At 51.8% G+C, this 20,085-nt stretch overlaps 1 protein-coding gene across 1 annotated transcript in view; it reads left to right on the top strand.

Annotated features, from left to right (window-relative positions):
- The window catches only part of LOC135324040 (olfactory receptor 14A16-like), a 42,068-nt gene extending 23,746 nt beyond the window's left edge, over window positions 1-18,322 (top strand). The window contains exons 4-5 of the mRNA XM_064499471.1: window positions 17,834-17,959; window positions 18,053-18,322. Coding sequence (XP_064355541.1) covers window positions 17,834-17,959; window positions 18,053-18,322 — 396 coding nt within the window. The remainder of the gene's footprint in view (window positions 1-17,833; window positions 17,960-18,052) is intronic.
- The last annotated feature ends 1,763 nt before the right edge of the window (window positions 18,323-20,085 follow it).

Below are 20,085 nucleotides of genomic sequence, written 5' to 3'. Positions count from 1 at the left end.
TTATTATTTGTTATCATGTGGCTGTGCAAATGCTAGGATTCATTCCACCTTTACCAAGACTGCTCTGTCTCACCTGGTGTCTACATAAAATTCTGTCTAGTTAATAATAACTGGGTGAGAGTTGACTCCCTCACAGTATCTCTGTAATAAAGTAGGTTCTACCCAGTGCAGTGCCTGGAGGCTGGGCTTCCTCCAAAGCTGGTGTCAAGAATAGGCCCAAGGAATTGCACCCAAAAATGGCGTACTGTGCAGGGTTCTCCATGGGTTCAGGAGCAAAAAGCTCATAATGGTGTAATGATCTCTTAGAGACCAAGGGCTGGATTTAGGACTCCCCCATCAGTGTCCAGTGACAGTGGAGGGGATGAATGGTCACAGATTTACATAGCCAGAGCTGTGCCACATGTTAAGGCCCAATGTCAGATGCCTGTCCTTCTGGAGGGGGAATCTGGAGGTGCCAGGAGAGCACAGGAGATCTGCTGGGACAGCGGGTTCTTTGGGTGGGCAGTGAGTGGAGCCTCACAAAAGGAGAGGTCCTCCAAGGTGGAGTCACCTAAAGGTAAAGTGCTACACCCGGGTATCTGTGGGCAAAGGAGGACTCTGCAATCCCAGCAGAGGCTGTGAGGACCCAGTTTGCATGGGGAAGGGAGACTGGGGAGCAATTCATGTCACCACTGTGAAATACCAGGAACGGGATCTAGAGGTGCACCTGGACACAGCTAGCACCCTTGGAAATGCTTCATAGTCCTTCCAAGCGCCTGCCACATTTGCAGTCCCCTGGAGGGATTGGAGGCCGTGATCCCCGTTTGGTTGGGTCTGCTTCCCACTCGCACTAGCATGACCAGTGCAGAGTCACCCTGTGGCCCTGTGGCCTCACAGCCTGCTCGCTCTGCAGACAAGCACCACCAGCTCGGGGCCCTGGAGGAGAACAGGGGAGGGGGCGTGGGAATGTCCAGCGAGATCAGAGGAGGGATTGGGAGAGATCAGAAAGAAGCAGAGCTGGACTTGAAAGTGTCTGGGAGAGAAAAACGCTGACATATAATCCATGACAATGTTCAGAGTGTGGGTACACTAAAGCGAGCTCATGGTGCAGAGCCAGTAGTCCTTGAAGTCCTGGACCTCCACATGGCCTGGGAAGTGTCTGAAGAAGGATTAATGCTCCCCGCACTCCACGCTTATAGTGTCATTGTCCCTCCTGATGGGTTGCGCCAAAAAGAAGGCTGGGACCCTTTGTCAGAGCTTGCTTTGGGGGAGGCATGAGTAAGGAGCCACATCAGTTTGCTGCTGTCCCTCAGGCCCTGTCCCCAGCACATGTCCTTGAGACAATCTCCCTCACCCTGCATGCTGGTCCATACCCCAAAAGTCACCCCCAGACAAGGCTCCGTGCCCAGCTGGAGGACTGGGCGTCCTGCTGTGAGCCCTGGGAGGACAAGCCCTCTCCGGGACCCTCTGCAGGGCTGGCAGGGAGCATGCAGAGGAGGTCCTGGCACCATCTACTGGGCCTGTAGACCAACCTTCTCCCGTGGGGGCCCTGAAACAGGGTCTATCAGAACAAAGATCCAGCCCAGCTTGCTGTTGTTGCAAGAACAGAGAGGAGAAAGAGTCCCAGGAAACTCCTCCCAGCCCCAGCCCCAGCCCCAGCCCCTCATACCAGCCATTTCCAGCACTGGCCATTCCCCACGATCCTGGTGAGGGGTGATCCTTGAATGTGACCAGCTCCATCTGCCTGCTGGGCTCAGCACCTGTATGGCGGAAATGTCCAGCCCTGCCTGGCCTCTCCCTGGGCCCAGACCCCAGAGCATGGCCTTCTGCTAGCCCTGGTGGGGACATGGCTGGGGCTGGGCAGGGGCTGGGGATTGGTGGGAGACTGCTGGGCAGGAGGCCCTTGGGGGATGGGGCACTGGGGGCTGTCATGGGCACCATGCTGGGGAGATGTTTCCCCACCCCAGAACGCACCCTGTCCTGTGCAGTGCCTGTACAGTGGGGCCATGGGACCATGCTCAAGGCAGTAGGGCTGGGCCAGTGCAGGGATGGAGCGCAGATGGGAGCCATGACACTCCAGGAAGCTCCCGACGGTCGTGGAGGGGACTCACTGCTGCTAGCAGGGTCGGGGGTCTCTCAGGGGCTGCAGCTGCTGGCACTGCATGCCAAGACTCCCAGACCAAGGACAGGTGGTTGGTGTCAAGCACCGCAGCCTGTGTCACCATCGCCTCTGAGGAGCATTTCCAGGTGCATCGCTCCCTGCCCATATGTGGAGAGGAGCTGCTGGAGGTCTTCTGTTCTCACCCCTGCTGATTCTGGCTCTGCCCTGGCATCGGCCCAGAGGCTCTGCCCTAACTCATGTTATGTCTCCATACACTCTCATTGGAGACCATGTAGGGACCTGTAACACGTAGCTCTGCTTTGAGCTGGCCAGAACAGCCCACCCGCACAGTCCCAGGAAATCCCAGTAAGGCTGAGCTTGGAGACGAGGCTGTGGTTGTCCTCCGTCAAAGTTGGCTGGGGGCCAAGGGGAGGAAAGGACAAGAGGCAACAAGGACAAGCAGCAGCAAAGGAAATTTCAAATGAGTTTATGGGGAAAAAAATAGTAACCATGATAGTGAAGCAGCACTGGGGCAGGGGCCAGGAGATCTTTGAAATCTCTCCCAGAGAAGGCACTCACCAACCTGATCTAATTGCAAAGTTAGCCCAGCTCAGAGAAGATCATGGTCCTGGACATCTCCAGCAGTCTCTCCCAACCCAAAGCCTCCAGGAGGAAGGGGCTGGAAGGAGGAGTCCTGGGCAGGGCACACTGCTGTGGGGTTGAGGCCTTGCTGGCATTTGTACTGCCTGGTCAAGCCTGTCCTCAGAGTCACACAGGGAGTGAGTTCATCCTCAAAAGGAGTCTCTGCTCCATGGCAACAGGAGTCAAACCAGTGCAGGGAGACTGCAGAAGAGTTCTCAGGAACACACCAGGCATTCAGCCCCTTCGACTGCTGAGGTGTCCCCAGAGCGGTGCTTTGCATGCTGGGTCTTGTGGGCTGAGAAATCTTTAGAGCCAAAGCAGATGAGAGTCCTATGTCCTGGGCCCACGGGTTACAGGGCAGCAGCAGGGCTGTACCGACTGCAGGGAGGGAATCACTGCCCGAGGCATGAGCAGATCCCCCTCTGCCCTCCCCTCTCTCTTCACACCACAGAACAGAGATTATGTTTCCCATGTTGGACCTCCCTGCCGGGCTGTATTCCCAGCCAGAGGGGACACAAGCTTCAGACTGGGGAAATGCAGCAGAGCCCAGTCTCGCCTAGAGGAGCAGGGTCCCACCACCCCTGCTGGGTGGCCAGGGCTGCAGGCTGCAGACCCCACGCTGTTCCCCACAGACCTCCTGCCTGGGGCTGGAGGGTGCCCAGCAGCAAGGCAGGCATGCCTCGGGGTCTGGTGCCATGGGGGTGGTGGCCTTTGGTCCAACCTCTGTCTGTAAGGGGCTCAGGAGCTTCTCTGCCTCCATGTTAGTGGCAAAGTTAGTGTCCCAGCTTCTTCCCTCTGGAAAGCTGAGGATTTAATTCTCTGGAGAAAGCAAAAAAGGAAACCCTTTTGTCCAGGGGACTTCTACTGCCTCCTCAACCTTCTCCTGTCTTCTCCTGCTGTATCACCCCAAAATCCTTTGGCAGGAGCCTTTTTTGGTTCCTGACCCTATATCTGACCCTGCTGTGAGCAGTAGGTTGCACTACAGGGCTCCTGTGTGCCCTTCAACATGAATTATCCTAAAAGCTTGTGACCTCAGGCCCCATTGCAAGCACAGAGCAATGGGACAGGAGTCATTTGTGCTTTATGTGACCATCTAAAAGAAGGCAGGTGAACACCTCCTCCTCCCCGTTGACTGTAAGGCAGCCTGGGAGGCACTGCCACAGGCATATCTGCATTACTCCTGAAATTCTTTGCATCCACCTTTAACCACACAAAAGTCCTGAATCCCCTCAGTGGTGGGGGAAGAAATGCAGGCTTTTCTGCAGTGTGAGTTCTCTAACTCTGTAGCTGCACCTCTAAGTAGATGGTGCCATCTTCCCCTTTCTTTCTTTCTTCCGTGAAGCTCAGCCTGGATGGGAATGCAAATGTGGAGGCTGGCTGTTGCTGCAGTGACCGTGGAATGGTGGAGAGGCAAGAGGAATAACAGAGTCCTCGCCCTGGACTGCAGCAGAGAGGATTCCATCTTGTTCAGGAGGATCCTTGTCAGGATCCCAGGGGTGACTGCCCTGGAGGGCAGAGGAGCCATGGAGCCCTCTTGGATCTTCAGGGACAATGTTCTCAAAGCACAGGAATGTTCTATTCTGCAGGAAAGTCCAGCAGGGCCTGGCCTGAGGCTGGCGTGGATGAGCAGGGACTTTGTGATTTAGGACTTGAAAAGGCAGAAGGAAGTGCACAGAGGGTTGGAAGGGGAATGGGCTACCCAGGAAGAAGACAGACATTTGCTGTGGTGGAAGGGATGGAGTTAGGCAAGCCACAGCTCAGCTGGAGCTGGAGCTGGAGCTGGAGCTGGAGCTGGAGCTAGCAAGAGATGGAGAGAGCAACCAGAAGGGCTTCTGTAAGGATGCTGGCAGTACAAGGCAGCGAGCCAAGGAAAATGTGGTCTCCCTGCTCAGTGGGGCAGGGGACCTAGTGACAAAGACAGAGCTGAGGTGCTCATTGCCTCTTTCACCTTGTCTTTCATGGATATTGTCTCCTGCCAAGGCCTCCCTGCCCCTGCGTCCTTTGGCAGCATCTGTATTAGCAAAGCCTCACCCATGGCAGAGGAAGCTGCAGCTGGAGAGGACTTCTGCCCAGTGGGAACACACAGGTCCATGGGACCAGATGGGAAGCACCCCAGGGTGCAGGGAGAAGTGGCTGGAGTCATTGCAACACTGTCTATGAAATGTCAGGGTGATCAGGGAGGTTCCTGATGACTGGGAAAAGGCAGACATGGCACCCATTTTCCAGAAGGGCAAGAGGGAGGATCTGGGGAATGACAGGCTGGTCATCTTCCTCTCAGTCCCTGGCAAGGTGATGGAACAAATCCTCCTGGAAACCATCTCCAAGCATATGAAGGAGAAGGGCGGCATGGGTTGAGGAAGGGGAAATGGAAACCATGCCTGACCAACCTGATTGCCTTCTGCCATCAGATGAATGGCTTTGTGCACAAGGGGAAAGCAGGGGATTTTGTGAACCTTCTCTTTAGCAAGGCCTTTGACACAGTCCCTCATAGTTTCCTTATAGCCAAATTGCTGAGATCTGCCCTGCATCAGTGGACCATAGGGAAGGTGGAAGATTGGCTGGATCATCAGGCTGAAACGCTGTGCTCAGTGGTACACGTTCCAAGTGGCAGCTCATTACTAGTGGCATCCCTCAGTGATCAACATGTGGGGCAGGACTGTTTAACCTCTTTGTTAATGGCCTGCACAGTGGATGGAGAACAATCCCACCACCTCTGTGGACAATGCATAACTAGGAGGAGCCCCTGGGCAACCTCATCTAGTTCCCTCTGCATTGACCGGGGGGCTGGGATTAGAGGACATCCAGATTAGAGGACATCCAGAGGTCTTGTCCACCCTAAGTGCTGTGATTCAGTGAACCATCCCCTGGAGAGCTCTGTAAAGAGAGAAGAGGCAGAGGAAGAAGAAAGGACAGAGAGGCAGAAGAGATCTGAAACATGTCCATTTAAATAAAGCAGTTCCTCAGAACAAAGATTCTCCATTCAGAGTATTGGTGGCAAATGTAATTTGATGAATAATGTGTATATATGTACGTATACTTGCATGGACAGACTAATGTCTAGTGCATGAATATGTTGCTGCTAATAAATAAGAAAGAAAAAAGAATATTTGGCATTGGTAAAATATGTATGAAGTTTATGAACTATGAAGAAGGTTTGGAAATGGGGATTTCTTGTCAATTATTGCACTGAGTTATCTTCTGAGAAGATTTCAACTTATGACTAGAATCTACTTTTGGGCCTTGATTCATCTAGCTACATAGAGAGGCTGCTGCTGCCTGAGATGCCCTGGTGTAGCTGTGTTCCCATGTGGTGCTGGAAATTTTTGCTCTGTCTCCTACGGGGCCTTAACTTGTGATTAGGAAATGTATCTCAAAACAACTCAATTGAGACAACCTTTTTCCCTCCATAGATTAAAAAGGGAAGTCCAGAAAACTGGATTAGACAGAGACATATGTGCTGATGGGGTCTGGCATGGGGTGAGATCAGCCTCCTCCCTGTTGTCCCCTAAAAATGAAGTTGCACTTCATTGACTGTGCAGGGAAGGAAAAGGGCGTGTGGCTAGATGTTTTCGGGACTCCTTTAAAAGGTCACAGAAACACAGCTATGTTGAGATTTGTGCCAATTTGGCCACCCAAAAATAGACGAAGCTGGTCACCCTGCTTTCCTCACCAGTCGAGAGAGCCCGACACCTCAGAGTAAGACATGCTTTGTGCAAAGAGTGAGGAGTGGCACGGATAGCTGTGGGCAAGGGGTGGTTTTCTGAGCACCAGGCTCTGTATGTGACACAAAAATCTTTTTTAATGGTGCAAGCCTGATTATAGCAAAACTGTTTAGAAAATGATATTAAAAATGAAACAAGAAAGCAATTGAAAAAAAGAGATTTAAAGCAAAGAAATGCATTGTTATACTTTCCAGCTTTTCTTTTCTTTGCATGTCCTTATTGTCTTTCTTGATTTGTTCTGTTTCAGTATACTAGTCTTCTGGGGCGATTATGCATTATCTTTTTGTCTGAAAAGGAAAGTGATTTTCCAGAACCTGGGTGGGATGCAGTCACAGGGTCATGGATGGCTGGTGCCCTGGTGCCCTCTGCCCAGCCTCCCTCTGCAGCTCCCAGGGGCTCCGGTCTCCTGCAGGTCCCCTGTGAGAGCTGCCAGGCCCAGGCAGGTGCCTCAGAGACACCAGGGCCTCTGCAAGTGCCACTGGCTGGTTGTGGTTGGACACCTGAGCTCTGCCTGTAAAGGTGAAGAGTTGTTTTCAACATTAAATAAAAGCATATGAGACCATTTTCATCAGCTGAAAGGACTGAATAATTTTAATAAAATGTCAGTGTTTTCCCATGATGACATAATGGAGATTTTGAGGAAGGTCAAGAATCTCAGGGGAAGAAATGTTGATCTGCCCCTTAACTTGCGTTACCGCTACTCTCTCTGTTATGCTGTGGCTTTAACCTCACTAATCTTTCCCCTATTTCCATATGCCCTGATTAAACTGATCATTTCTTAAGGCAACTGTGTATCAGACGGTATGGGCATATGCTCTTTCCTTTCTTCCTCCTCCCCTTCTCTTTAGCATTCAGATACCTCTCTACTCTCCAGTTGCTGCTTTGAACTTCAGGGAGTCTAAAGCTTGCCTCGTCTCTCAGGGGTCTAATTGTCTCTTCAACCAACTCCTTCACTGTGTGTCTATCCAGCCTTTCCTATCTATCTGTCGAAAACATTGAAAGGAAGGTTGTTCCTTGTAGACTGTGGACCTCACTGGTGGCAACTTTGATCGCCATTAAGACAAATCCTTCTGTGTCTCTTTACAGCTAGTTCTCTACTGAAAGCAGGCGGGAATTGGTGCGCATGAGCTGTAACATTCAGCTACAGCCTTGAGTGGAAAAAGGTTAGATTTCAACAAGAGTGCTCTAAGTCCCCAGTGGCTGATGAGAGAAATGGCAGGGCTGGGGAGGTGCAGAGGAGTATTTCCCATGGATGTCTGACCTCAAGGATGCTGCTTTTCCTACATGTCCAGACTTCATTAGGAGACACTCTGGATCAATCTCAGTTGGAGAATGTGGATATCACTCTGTTCTGTAAGCTGAAAAATAAGGAAAACTTTAAAAGCAGGCATCTTTTTTTTTTTTTTAATGCGCATTGAAATCTTCCTCTTGTAAATAGACTCCTGAAACCTCTCCAATTATGCACACAAGAATTGAAGAGCTGAAGAAAATTATGGGAAGAGGCATGGCTGCTTAGGGTTTTCTGCATTTTAATGAACCCCATGGGGTATTTGGTGCTGAGCCCATGAACCTCCGATGCTGAGGCTGAACAGACTTCTCAAGAATTAGTCAGAAGACAAGTTTCCAAGTTTCTTGGAGCGTTAATAGGTCCCACTGAGGGCCATTACCAAGAAGGCCTCCCCAGGGGCTGATTAGAGCACAAAGTTGGAGGCCCTGATTGCAGGCAGGCAAAGGCAATGTGCAGGTGGCTGTGATGCCAAGTCAACCTTGATGTGTGTTATCAAGCAGAATGGCCAAGCCCCACAGCCAGCCCCTGGTAGGGCGATCCTTTCTCTCACGTGTTACTCAGGGCTCTTGCTGGGGGGGAGTGCACAATGCCGAATGCAGGACAATGTTACAGCACTTCCTGGGCTCCCTGGGGGTGAGGAGGCAATGAGGCCCAGTGCCATAAGGAAACGCCATCTTCTTGTAGGCCTTGCTGTCAGAGACAAGAGGGCAGAGACCTCAGTTCTGTTGGAGGCTTTCGGCCTTGGCATCGTCCTCGGTCATCTGCACCACATACTGTCCTAAGCTGTCCCAAAGCTGCGCCTCTTTCTCTGAAGCCTGCAGACACCCAACCTGCTTCCCCACCTTGCTCTCACTGCAGGATCTCCCCACCTTTACTGACGTCCCTTTTTGCTCACTTGCTTTTTGTTGAAACACAAAGCCATTATGACATTTCTTTTTGCTGAAGTCCAGTCTGTATCTTTCAAGCTGCTCTTTGTGGCTGATTCCCCTTTTCATGCTTTTTCCCACTACCAAGAAGAGTGCCAGTATCTCTGAAACCACCCTTCAAGCAGTCACAGGCACCTACTGTACTGGCCTCAGCTGTAACACTTCACCAGGCTAAGGAAGCCCAGGTCCTTCAGCCTCTCCATGCACTTAAGGCCCCTAATCCCATACTGGCAGACTCCTCTGGGCCCTCTCCAGTTGCTCCCCATTCCTCCAGCACTGGGCAGCCCACACTAGGACACACTATTCCTCATGTGGCCATGCTAGTGCTGAGCCAAGGGGGATAATAACTCTCCTTATCTGGGTGGCCATGTCCTTCCTAATACAGTCCTGCATGCAGCTGGCCTCATTTGTCGTGAGCCCACACCACTGGCTCCTATGGCATCCCTCGTAACGTCCAAGCCCTTCTCCTCAAGGTCACTCCTCTGCCGATCAGATCTCAGCCTGTCCTGATGCACGTGTTGGTCTGTCGTGCAATGCTGGACTGTCCACTACCCCTTACACAATGTCATGAGGTTTCTGTTGGCCAAAGCTCCAAATCTCTCAAGGCCCCTCTGGACTGACGCTCCTTTGTGTCAGCTGTCCATGTGTGTGTGCAGAAGGCTCATCCTGTCTTGCGGTGCCTCTGGCAGGATAACAGCATGAGGAACTGCAGGACACTGCAGATATAGTAAAAGAGGAACTGCTTAAAACAGTAGAAGTCAGCATGGCAACCATCTCAGAAAAGCTGAATGAAGGTACGAAGAAGGCAAAACCAGGACCAATGGGGAAGGGAGAGAGGGGTTGGCTGACTGCATGGGAGGGGATCAGGATGGTAAAAGAAAAGAACTTGGAAGGTGGAAAAGGTGGAAAATGCAATAAAAGGTGAAGCAAAGAAAAAGAAATCAGGCTATTTATGGGTACCTGCCAAGCATTCCTGAATTTGAATTACTCCGACTGGAGCAGGACAAAAAAAACATGCAGTTGATCTGGTCATACTTTTTTGAGACCTATTTCCATGCTCACAGGCAAGCTGAATGTTTTCCTAGGGTCAAGAGAAGACTGGGGGTGGAGGGAAATGCAGAATCATTCCAGCTGAGAGGCACCTCAGGAGGTCTCTGGCCCAACCTGCTTCCCACAGCAGGGTCAGCTCTCAGGTCCAACCAGGTTTCTCAGGCCTTTACTCATTTAGGACTTGAAAACCTCTGAGGATGGAAAATGGCACAGCCTCTCAGGGCAACCGTCCCCAGTGCTTGACTGTCTGGATGGGTCAAAAGTTTCTCCTTATACCCAGCCTGAACCTCTGTTCTTACAGCTAATGCCCACTGGGCCTCATCCTCCCATTGCGCTCAACAGTGAAGAGCCTGGCTCCATCTTCCTGATAAACTCTTGATGGGTATGGGCAGGCTGTTGTTAGTCTCCCCAAAGCTTTCTCTTCTCCAAGCTGAACAAACCCAGCTCCCTCAGCCTCCCATAATGACAAAGTCAACATTAACTAGGTGTGCCTAGGATGTTTAAGGCTCTTCTGGTCCTTCTGGGTTTTAATGGATTTGCAAAAGACCTTAGGCACATTAGAGTGCAGTCACCCACATGCCATGACTTTCTGCATGCATCACACTCATTTGGCACTGTGCTGTGATGTACAGGTGTTGTAGGCTGTGAAGGGGGCCCATTCTGCACAAGCAGTCACTCGTAATTAACCCTTGAACTGAAAACCTTCCCAACCCAAGAGGCGACCTCACATCACTAGGAGAGCTTGGCTCTGGAGAGGCCATGTTTGGGACTAACCCACATGCAGCAAAGGAATTCAGACCTGCAAGAATTGCAGCAACTATCAGCAGAGATGATGGAATCACAGAACCATTCAGGTTGGAAGGGACCTCAGGAGGTTTCTTGTCCAACCTCCTGCTCACATGGTGATCAACACTGAATTCACACCAAGTTTCTCAGGACTTTGTGCAACAGAGTCCTGAAAGCCTGCAAAAACAGAGAATCCATAACCTCTCTGGACCCTTCTTCAAATGCTTAATTATCCCTGGTGAGTTTTCTTCCTTATATCCAATTTTGGCTGCACTTGTGTCAGCTTATACTCGTTGCTTCTCATTGTGCTGCCAACTCTGCAAAAGCCTGATTCTTTATGGGTGGTAATCTTGAGTTGGGAGCTGCTATGAGTTCCTCCCAAAGCCTTTCCCTCTCCAGGCTGAAGAAGGCCTGTTCCCTCAGCCTCTCCTCACATGGCAAGTGCTCCGGTACCGACCACCTTGGAGGCCTGCCACCGAGCTCACTGCAAGTGATCAACAGTGTTCTTCTGCAGAGGTCCCCCCATGGATGCAGTATCTGCAAGTGCTCTAACGAGTGTTGAGTAGAGGGCGATAATCACTTCCCTCGATCTCCTGGCTGTGCTCTCGTTCAGGCAGCTTGGGATGCTGTGGCCTCCGTTGCTGTCAAGGCACACTGCTGGTTCATGCTTACCTCGCTGCCCACAAAGACTCCCATGTCCTTTTCTGCACAGCTGCTGCCCAGCCGGGCTCTCCCCAGCCTGTACCACTGCAGGGTGTTGGTCTACCCCAGGTGCAGGGCCTGGCATTGGTTTTGCTTTTGAATTTCACAAAGTTCCTGACAGCGCATTCCTCCTGCCTGCTGCGGTCCCTCTGAATGGCAGCCCTTGGGCTTATGACTGTTTTCCTGATGAGGTGCCATCTGTGAATGTGATGAGAGGTGTGTTGTCCAGGTCACTGATGATCCTGTTAGACAGGACAGGTCCCAGTATAGACCCCTGCATCCTCCACTTGTCACTGGCTTCCCAGTAAATCACAACCCAGTCATAAAAACCCTCTGAGCTCGATCATCCAACCAGCTTTTCACCCCTCTGGTTGTCTACCCAGCCTATCATAATGCCTTATTTGTATACAGGAATATAGTGTGAGACAGTGTCAAACACCTTGCTAAAGTCATGGCAAATGACAGCCACTACTCTCCTCTCCTCCACAAGTACAGGTCCTTTATCATGAAGGCAATCAGGTTGCTCAGGAATGACTGACCTGGAGTGAACCCATGTTAACTGTTCCCAGGCACATTCTTCTCCTTCATGTGCCCAGAAATGTGATGCAGGGGGATTCACTCCATGAAACACTCCTCACTCAAGTGAGGCTGAATGGCCTGCAGCTTCTTGGGGTGTCCTTGTGGCCTTTCTGAAGATAGGCAAAAAATATTCCTTCTTCTGCTCATTGGGACCTCCCTTGATCTCCACAACCTTTCAAAGATGATAGAGACTGACCTTGTGGCAATAGTGGCCAGCCCTCTCAGCATCCTCAGATGCAGCCAATCCAATCCCATAGACTTGTGTGGGTGGAGTTCTTGCAAGTCATCTCCCACTGAACCCTCATCCACCTTTGGTTGATTTTTTTTTCCTCTGGAGTCCTGACTCTGGTCACAACAGCCTGGGAGACCTTGCTGGTGAAGACTGAAGCCAAGAAGGCACTGGGCTCCTCAGACCCACCTGCGTCTTCTGTTACTAGATTCCCTGCCCAGTCCAGCAGTGAGCCAACATTTTCCTTTATATTATTCTACTGTAACTGAAACCGTAGCAGCTCTTCTTCATGCTCTTGATGTTCCCTGCAATTCTCAATCCTAGTGGAGCTTTGGCTTCCCGAACACTATCCCTGCTTCGCTGGACAACATTTTTGAATTGCTCCATTGCAGCCTCTCCCTCCCTCTGCTTCCTGCATGCTGCCTTCTTGCCCTGGGGCTGAGGTATGAGTTCCCAATGCAGCCAAGCCGATCTCCTGAGATGTATATTAGTTTTACTGAGTATTGAGATGGACCATCCCTGTGTGTGGCAGATGCTGTCCTTAAAGACCTGATGGCTTTGCAGAGCTCCTGGGCCCTTCAGAGCTGCCTCCCCTGGGATCCACCAGTGCCCTGAACAGGCCCAAGTCTGCTCCTCTGAAGTCCAGGGTCTGTGCTCTGCTATTATTCTTCCTCACTCCGCTCAGGATCTGGAACTCTACTTTTCCTTGGTCACCGTAGGCAAGGCTGCTACTGCCTATCCCATCCCTGATCAGTTCCTCCCTGTTTGAAATTTCCAGATACAAGAAAGTATCATGAGTATTGTCCCATCATACACCTGTGCTAAGAAGTTGTCCCCGATGCCCTCCAGAAACCTCCTAGCCTGCTTGCACTCTGCTGTTTGCCCTTCCAGTCAATGTCTGGGACATGAAAATCACCACCACCACCACCACCCTAAGAACCAGGGCCTGTGATCCACAGACTTGTTCACATTGCTTAAAGGAGACTGCAGCCAAGCACTCACCCAAAGCCTTGCTTCTGCCATGGAAGAGCTCCACACAGCTGAGCTGCCCCTTCACACCAAGGGCATCCCCCCTCCTCATTGTCCCTGACAGACTCTCCCGAAGAGCTTGTACCCTCCAAGGAGAGCCCTCCAGTCATGTGGGGGATCCCACCACATCTCAGGTATTCCAGTGATGTTGCAGTCCTGTGACAGCTTGTGCTCCTGGCTGTGCCCCAGGCTGCAGGCATTTGCATCTCTTTGGGCTACAGAGCCTCAGCTGTGGCACAGAGAACAGATTGGTCATGGTGAAACCAGTTAGCAAGAGCCAAGGGCAACGCGTGTGCAATGGCCGCACTTCAGGGCAGAGACATGCTGGCATAGGTAGCAGGTGGCAACGTAAGGGTGAAAGGAGGTTCCCACTAAGAGAGCAAACCCTGCAGTGCCCAAGGCCAGGGAGAAACAGAGCTGGGCTGTGCTGAAATGGCAGGAGAGGGGTTTGCTGCCTGAGCTGACTCTGCAGCACCATGAGGCCTGTGACAGAGGTGAACTGATCTCCAGGCAGCACAAGCTGCCAGTGAAGAAAGTCCCTGAGCCTGAACAGCCTGTGATCCAGCCACCTTGAGTTTATCATTAGTCCATTCCTTGTTCATATCATCTGGGAGTGAGAAGATGTTCAGGAGGAGGAAAGCCAGAAGGGTTTGAGAGTGCAGAGTGTGGAGTGGAGACCCTGGTATGGTGGGCCTCTCATTTATGCAGCACACCTGGGTGTAGACAGGATGGACTTGGCCTAAAGGCAGAGGTGGGATTCAGTTGTCTGGCCACAGGTAGGAAACCTGAGATGCTCTGGAACAGTTGCCCTGTAGCAACTCCAAAAGGGCATGCCTTTCCTGTAGGTTCCATGCAGTATCTGCTAGACACATGCGGTTGCATTGGACACCCCAAGCATCTGACATGGCCCTGTAGGCCTATTTCTCTGTCACTGAATCAAGTGTCTGCACTGAATTCTGTTAGCTTTTTGCACAGTGGAGATCTACCTGTGTCTCTGCCTCATAATGAGTGGCGCTCTAATAGTAGCAGAAGGCATCTGCAGTCGTTTCAGATGGCCAAGGAGATTCCCCACCTGAGGCTCTAGAAGGATGCAGGTCTCACAGTCGCTCCATCAGAGCAAGCAGACACTGGCATATGCCTTGGACCACCTCTGTCTCTTCAACTGTCACCAGGTGTTTGTGTGTGGGCAACTGACTCCCACCCTCCATCTCCAGTGATTCCAATGGGAGCTTAGACAAGGAGCTTGCCTGCAGACATCTATGCTGTGCAAACTTCAGCTTGGGCAATCCCACCTCCTGTGTGCTTGTGGAGTTCACGGGAATTAGCTGAATCCCACTCCAGCCCAGGGGCTTCTAACCTGGCATAAGATGCCTCAATTGACTCATCGGAATCAACACCTGAACCATGAGTAAGTGAACTCCTTTCCTGTCCCTATCTTGCCTAGTTAGGAGATGGGACTAGGGCTTCCAAGGTGGGACGTTTCCACCTCTTGCAGACAACCATCCTCTGATGAGACTAATTGTAATGCTGGAATCAATCTTCCTTCAGTGTTTAGAGAGGGACCATTGGTGACTATTTTAGTCTACTTCAGTGAACATTTCCCAGGAGGAGGGAGCTCAAGGGACAGAGACATTTGTGTCTTCAGCTGGGCCTCTGCTCCTGAGTGGGGCCAGGCTCCTGGGATGGAGGGAGCTCATGGCAACCTGGCAGCACTGCCCAGACACAGCTGTGTGCAGGAGCAGCTCCTCTGCCAAGAGCAGCAGGGCTGCGGGCACTGCCTGCTGCTGCTGACATGGGATGAGAGAAGGCAAGGAGAAGTGCAAGGCAGTGTGGAGTGGGAGGCCAGAGGAGAGCTGCTTGTGGGAGAAATCTTCACAGCACTTGACTTGGTGAGTCTCTGGCTGTAGAGCAATGTTACTGTGGTTCCTCGAGGGGTCTTCTGAACTTAACCCATTGCATGACTGATAGGCTTTTTAAGGATTGCTCTCCCAGTTCCTCTTGTGCATAGGAGAAGGAGATGCTTCAGAGCAGGGATTCTCTGCCGCACCATCACAAGGACAGGGCGTGCTCCTACCCACTTCCAGGGACCCTGCAGGGGTGTGAAGCCAGGGTGTGCACACAGGTCTGCCCAGGGCTGTAATTCAGAGCAGTGTCCCTATGACCCAGGGTGCTGTGTGCCTGGAGCAGTGACTTCCACCTGCGAGGGACAGCCCTCAGCCTGCCTGGGGAGCTCTCCACAGCACTGTGCAGAAAAGCTGTGGGTCAAAGGAGCGACTCCCAGCAGGGCAGGTTCATTCTCCTGCTGAGAGGCTGCTGCATAGGTCAGGGCTGCTCACAGCTCTAGTTCATGCACAGGAGATGTCCGAGGAGCCTTTTCAAGAGGAATATCAAGGGAAGGGCTACTTGAAAGACAAGGAGCTTTCCTTCAGGTTTTTCCACTTTCACTTTCCTAATTTTGGCAGGGAGAATGAAGGAAAGAGTTTTCTTTTTGTCAAGGAACTGGGACTGCTGAACCTTCACGCTCAGAGATTAATAGGTTTGTGAGAAACCTCAGCAAGCTGCTTCATCCCCACGTTAACCTAGAGACAGCATCAATATCAGCTTTGTGGCCTCATAGGACTTTATGTGAGCTGCTCCTTAGGACGTGCATGCACAGAGGTGCCCCTGGAGAGTGCTCTAATCCAGGAGGTTACTGTAGGGCAGAACTGAGCACACATGGAGGGTGGGATGGGGTCTGTGAGCACTGACAGGGAAAAGATGCTGGGACAGAGAAAGAGCTGCCATCAGGGACAGCGCCAGGCAGCAGAGATGGCCAGCCAATGAGAGGGAACTGCTAACAGAATCATCATGGGAGGATGGATTCGAGCAAGTCTTGGTCGGTCCCTCCAATGCTTCCTCTGAGCAAGCTGCCCCTGTCTCCCCTCCCACCCAGCAGAGCCTCTGCCCTGACAGCCATGGGGTCCAGGGCATGAGTCTGCCTCCTCTGCAGGCAGACCTCCAGCAGAGGAGAGGGGCATCTTTCCTGCTATGGGTCCATTTTGTGCTGCCCGACAAAGGGGCTGAGAGTGACTGCCCAGTGATGTCACCGTTTGCAAGGTGACATGCCCAGCTGGGTAAAGTGAAGGCTTTCCCAAGCGTCCCTCTCTCTCTCTCTCTCTCTCTTTGCCTCCTTCAGCACCAAGACCATGATGTTGCTTCTTTTTTTCCCTCCTGTCCACGCTGTTCCTGTTCTTCTCTCGGGCTCCCTGGGGTGTGTGTGGGGGAGGGGTGTTCAGCTGCAATTCAGACACCAGCGCTGCGAGTTGGGCAACAGAGGAGTCTGCATGGAAAAGAGGTTTTCCCAGCCCCCTTCTAAGCTGTGTGGCCCCTGGAAATGCAGTCTGTGGGGTTGGCAAATGAGCTGAATGTCCCTTAAGGAGAGCCCATCTTCAGTCCTAATGGTCCTTTGATGGTTTCCCTGTGGTGTCCTGCCAGGCTGCAAGCTGCCCTCCAGCAAGGCACAGCTGTCTCATAGCATCTCTGTGATATCTGAGAGACCCATGAAGAAGCTGCAGAGATGCTGAGAGTATGGAGCTAGTGGTGGGCATCTGAAAAGAGCCCTGTGTGTCCTTGGCTAGAAGGGGAGCGTGGAGAGCTCCCTCAGGTGCCTGGAGAAAGGGTGAGACAGTTGGAGACCTGTACTTTGAAACTGGACTCCTCTGCCCTCATCTGGGGCTGGTTTCTTTTTAGGGTAACATCATCCTTCACTCAAACAGGTGCGAGCACAGGACTGCTGGAAACAAGGCTAATAGACAAGATGTCCTCACTCTACAGTACATGACATTGAATCCAATCTTCTCAGGACTCACAGTAGAAATGCTGAGAATTTCTGCCTTTAAGGAATACTCCCCAGGGGTGACAAGGACATCTCAAAGAAAATAAATGCTATTTAAAAATCCCTAAAACTCTGTTCCTCAAACCTCCTTCTTTAAAACTTGGAGTGAAGATGCTGAAAAGCCTTTCCGCGTGACGGGTGGATTTCACCTGACAGGAACTGTGAATATCAGGGATAGTCAAACCCATTAACCCATTCCCACTACTGCACAGCAGGACTGACTCCTCTGGAGTCCACAGGCAGATGTCCCAGCTCCTCACAGCAGCACACTCAGCCAGTGCAAAGTGGAGCTCAAGCAAGGGAGCTGCACACAGATCCTCTAGGTAAAGAGAGTGACAATGTGGGGGATGGTATGAGAACGGAAATATTTGGGGGCTTTTTTGCTTGAAAAGTCTCTCTTAACGTCTCAGTGTCTTTTCTTCTTTGGACAGTCCCCCATGCCTGGAGAGAGCAAAATGTCCAACAGCAGCTCCCTCAACGAGTTCCTCCTCCTGGCATTTGCAGACACACGGGAGCTGCAGCTCTTGCACTTCTCGCTCTTCCTGGGCATCTACCTGGCTGCCTTCCTGGGCAATGGCCTCATCATCACCGCCATAGCCTGCAACCACCACCTCCACACCCCCATGTACTTCTTCCTCCTCAACCTCTCCCTCCTCGACCTTGGCTCCATCTCCACCACTGTCCCCAAATCCATGGCCAATTCCCTGTGGGACACCAGGGCCATTTCCTACGCAGGATGTGCTGCTCAAGTCTTCCTGTTTGTCTTCTCATTAACAGGAGAGTATTCTCTCCTCACTGTCATGGCCTATGACCGCTACATTGCCATCTGCAGACCCCTGCACTACGGGACCCTCATGGGCAGCAGAGCCTGTGTCCAAATGGCAGCAGCTGCCTGGGCCAGTGGTTTTCTCTATGCTCTGCTGCAGACTGCTAATACATTTTCAACACCACTCTGTCAGGGCAACACAGTGGACCAGTTCTTCTGTGAAATTCCCCAGATCCTCAAGCTCTCCTGCTCGGATGCCTACCTAATTGAAGTTGGGCTTATTGTGGTTAGTGGTTGTTTAGTCTTTGTGTGTTTCATTTTCATTGTGCTGTCCTATGTGCAGATCTTCACAGTCATGCTGAGGATCCCCTCTGAGCAGGGCCAGCACAAAGCCTTCTCCATGTGCCTCCCTCACCTGGCCATGGTCTCCTTGTTTGTCAGCACCTCATTTTGTGCCTACCTGAAACCCCTCTCCATCTCTGTCCCAGCTCTGGATCTGGTGGTGGCTGTTCTGTACTCGGTGGTGCCTCCAGCAGTGAACCCCCTCATCTACAGCATGAGGAACAAGGAGCTCAAGGAGGCACTGAGGAAAATGATTTCATGGATACTTTTCAGCAGTGGCAACATTGCCATTGCTCTCCACAAATGACTCCCCCTGTGTCCTATACCAAGACTGAGCATTGTTTGTTCATTTTATTTTTATTATGACTATTGTTACTATTATTAGTAACATTTGTAATCCTGTTGCTACACAAATGCTTGGATTCATTCCACCTCTACTGAGACTGCTCTGTCTCACCTGTTGCCCACATAACATTGTGTTCAACACTGGGTCAGAGCTGACTCCCTCACAGTATCTCTGAAATAAAGCAGGTTCTTCCTGGTGCAGTGCTTGAAGGCTGGCTCTTCTTCCAAAGCTGGTGTCAAGAGTAGGCCTTAGGAATTGCACCCAAAAATGGTGTGCTGTGTAGGGTTCTCCATGGGTTCAGAAGCAAAAAGCTCATAATCTGTAACTATCTCTTAGAGACCAAGGGCTGGATTTAGGACTCCCCCATCAGTGTCCAGTGACAGTGGAGGGGATGAATGGTCACAGATTTACATACCCAGAGCCATGCCACATGTTAAAGCACAGTGTCAGATGCCTGTCCTTCTGGAGGGGGAATCTGGAGGTGCCAGGAGAGCACAGGGGATCTGCTGGGACAGCGGGTTCTTTGGGTGGGCAGTGAGTGGAGCCTCACAAAGGGAGATGTCCTCCAAGGTGGAGTCACCTAAAGGTAAAGTGCTAAACCCAGGCATCTGTGGGCAAAGGAGGACTCTGCAATCCCAGGAGAGGCAGTGAGGAGCCAGCTGGCACAGGAAAGGAAGACTGGAGACCCTCTGTGAAATACCAGGGACAGGATCTAGAGGCACACCTGGACACAACTAGCACCCTTGGAAATGCTCCATAGTCCTTCCAAGCACCTGCCACATTTGCAGTCCCCTGGAGAGGATTAGAAGCCATGATCCTCGTTTGGTTGGGTCTGATTCCCACCCTGACCAGCATGGCCAGTGCAGAGTCACCCTGTGGACCTGTGGCCTCACAGCCTGCTTGCTTTGCAGAGCAGCACCATCAGCTCGGGGTCCTGTGGGAGAACAGGAGAGGGCTGTGGGAATGGCCAGCGAGATCAGAGGAGGAGTTGGGAGAGGTGAGAAGGAAGTGGAACTGGGCTTGAAAGTGTCTTGGAGAGAAAAATGGCAACTTTTAATCCAAGAAAAAAAGGTTCGGAGTGTGGGTACACTAAAGCGAGCTCTCATTGCAGAGGCAGAAGTCCTTGCTGTCCTGGCCTCCACATGGCCTGGGAAGTGGCTGAAGAAGGATTAATTCTCCCCACCCGCCCAGCTCATCCTGCCATCATCCCTCCTGATGGGTGGCACCAAAAGGAAGGCTGGGACTCTTTGTCAGAGCTTGTGTTGAAGGAAGCAGGACCCAGGAGCCATATCAGTTTGCTGCTCTCTCTCAGGCGCTATCCCCAGCACATGTCCTTGAGACAATCTCCCCCACCCTGCATGCTGGCCATTACCCCAAAAGTCATCCCCAGACAAGGCTCCATGCCCATCTGGAGGACTGGGCATCCAGCTGTGAGCCTGGGAGGACAAGCCCTCTTCTGGATCCTCTGCAGGTCAGGCAGGGAGCAGCAGAGGAGGCCCTGGGGCCATCTACTGGGCCTGTAGACCATCCTTCTCCCATGGGAGCCCTCAAGCAGGGTGCCTCAGTGCAAAGATGCAGCCCAGCTTGCTGTTGTATGAACAGAGAGGAGAAGCTGTCCCAGAAAACTCCTCACCCACCCAGTCCCTGGTACCAGCCATCTCCAGCACTGGCCATTCCCTGTGGTCCTGCTGAGGGGTGATCTTTGACTATGACCAGCTCCATCT

This window comes from Dromaius novaehollandiae, chromosome 30 (assembly GCF_036370855.1).
Source record: "Dromaius novaehollandiae isolate bDroNov1 chromosome 30, bDroNov1.hap1, whole genome shotgun sequence".
Lineage (NCBI taxonomy): Eukaryota > Metazoa > Chordata > Aves > Casuariiformes > Dromaiidae > Dromaius > Dromaius novaehollandiae.
Note: the sequence above shows the minus strand (reverse complement) of the source record. Positions and strands in the feature narration are given on the sequence as shown.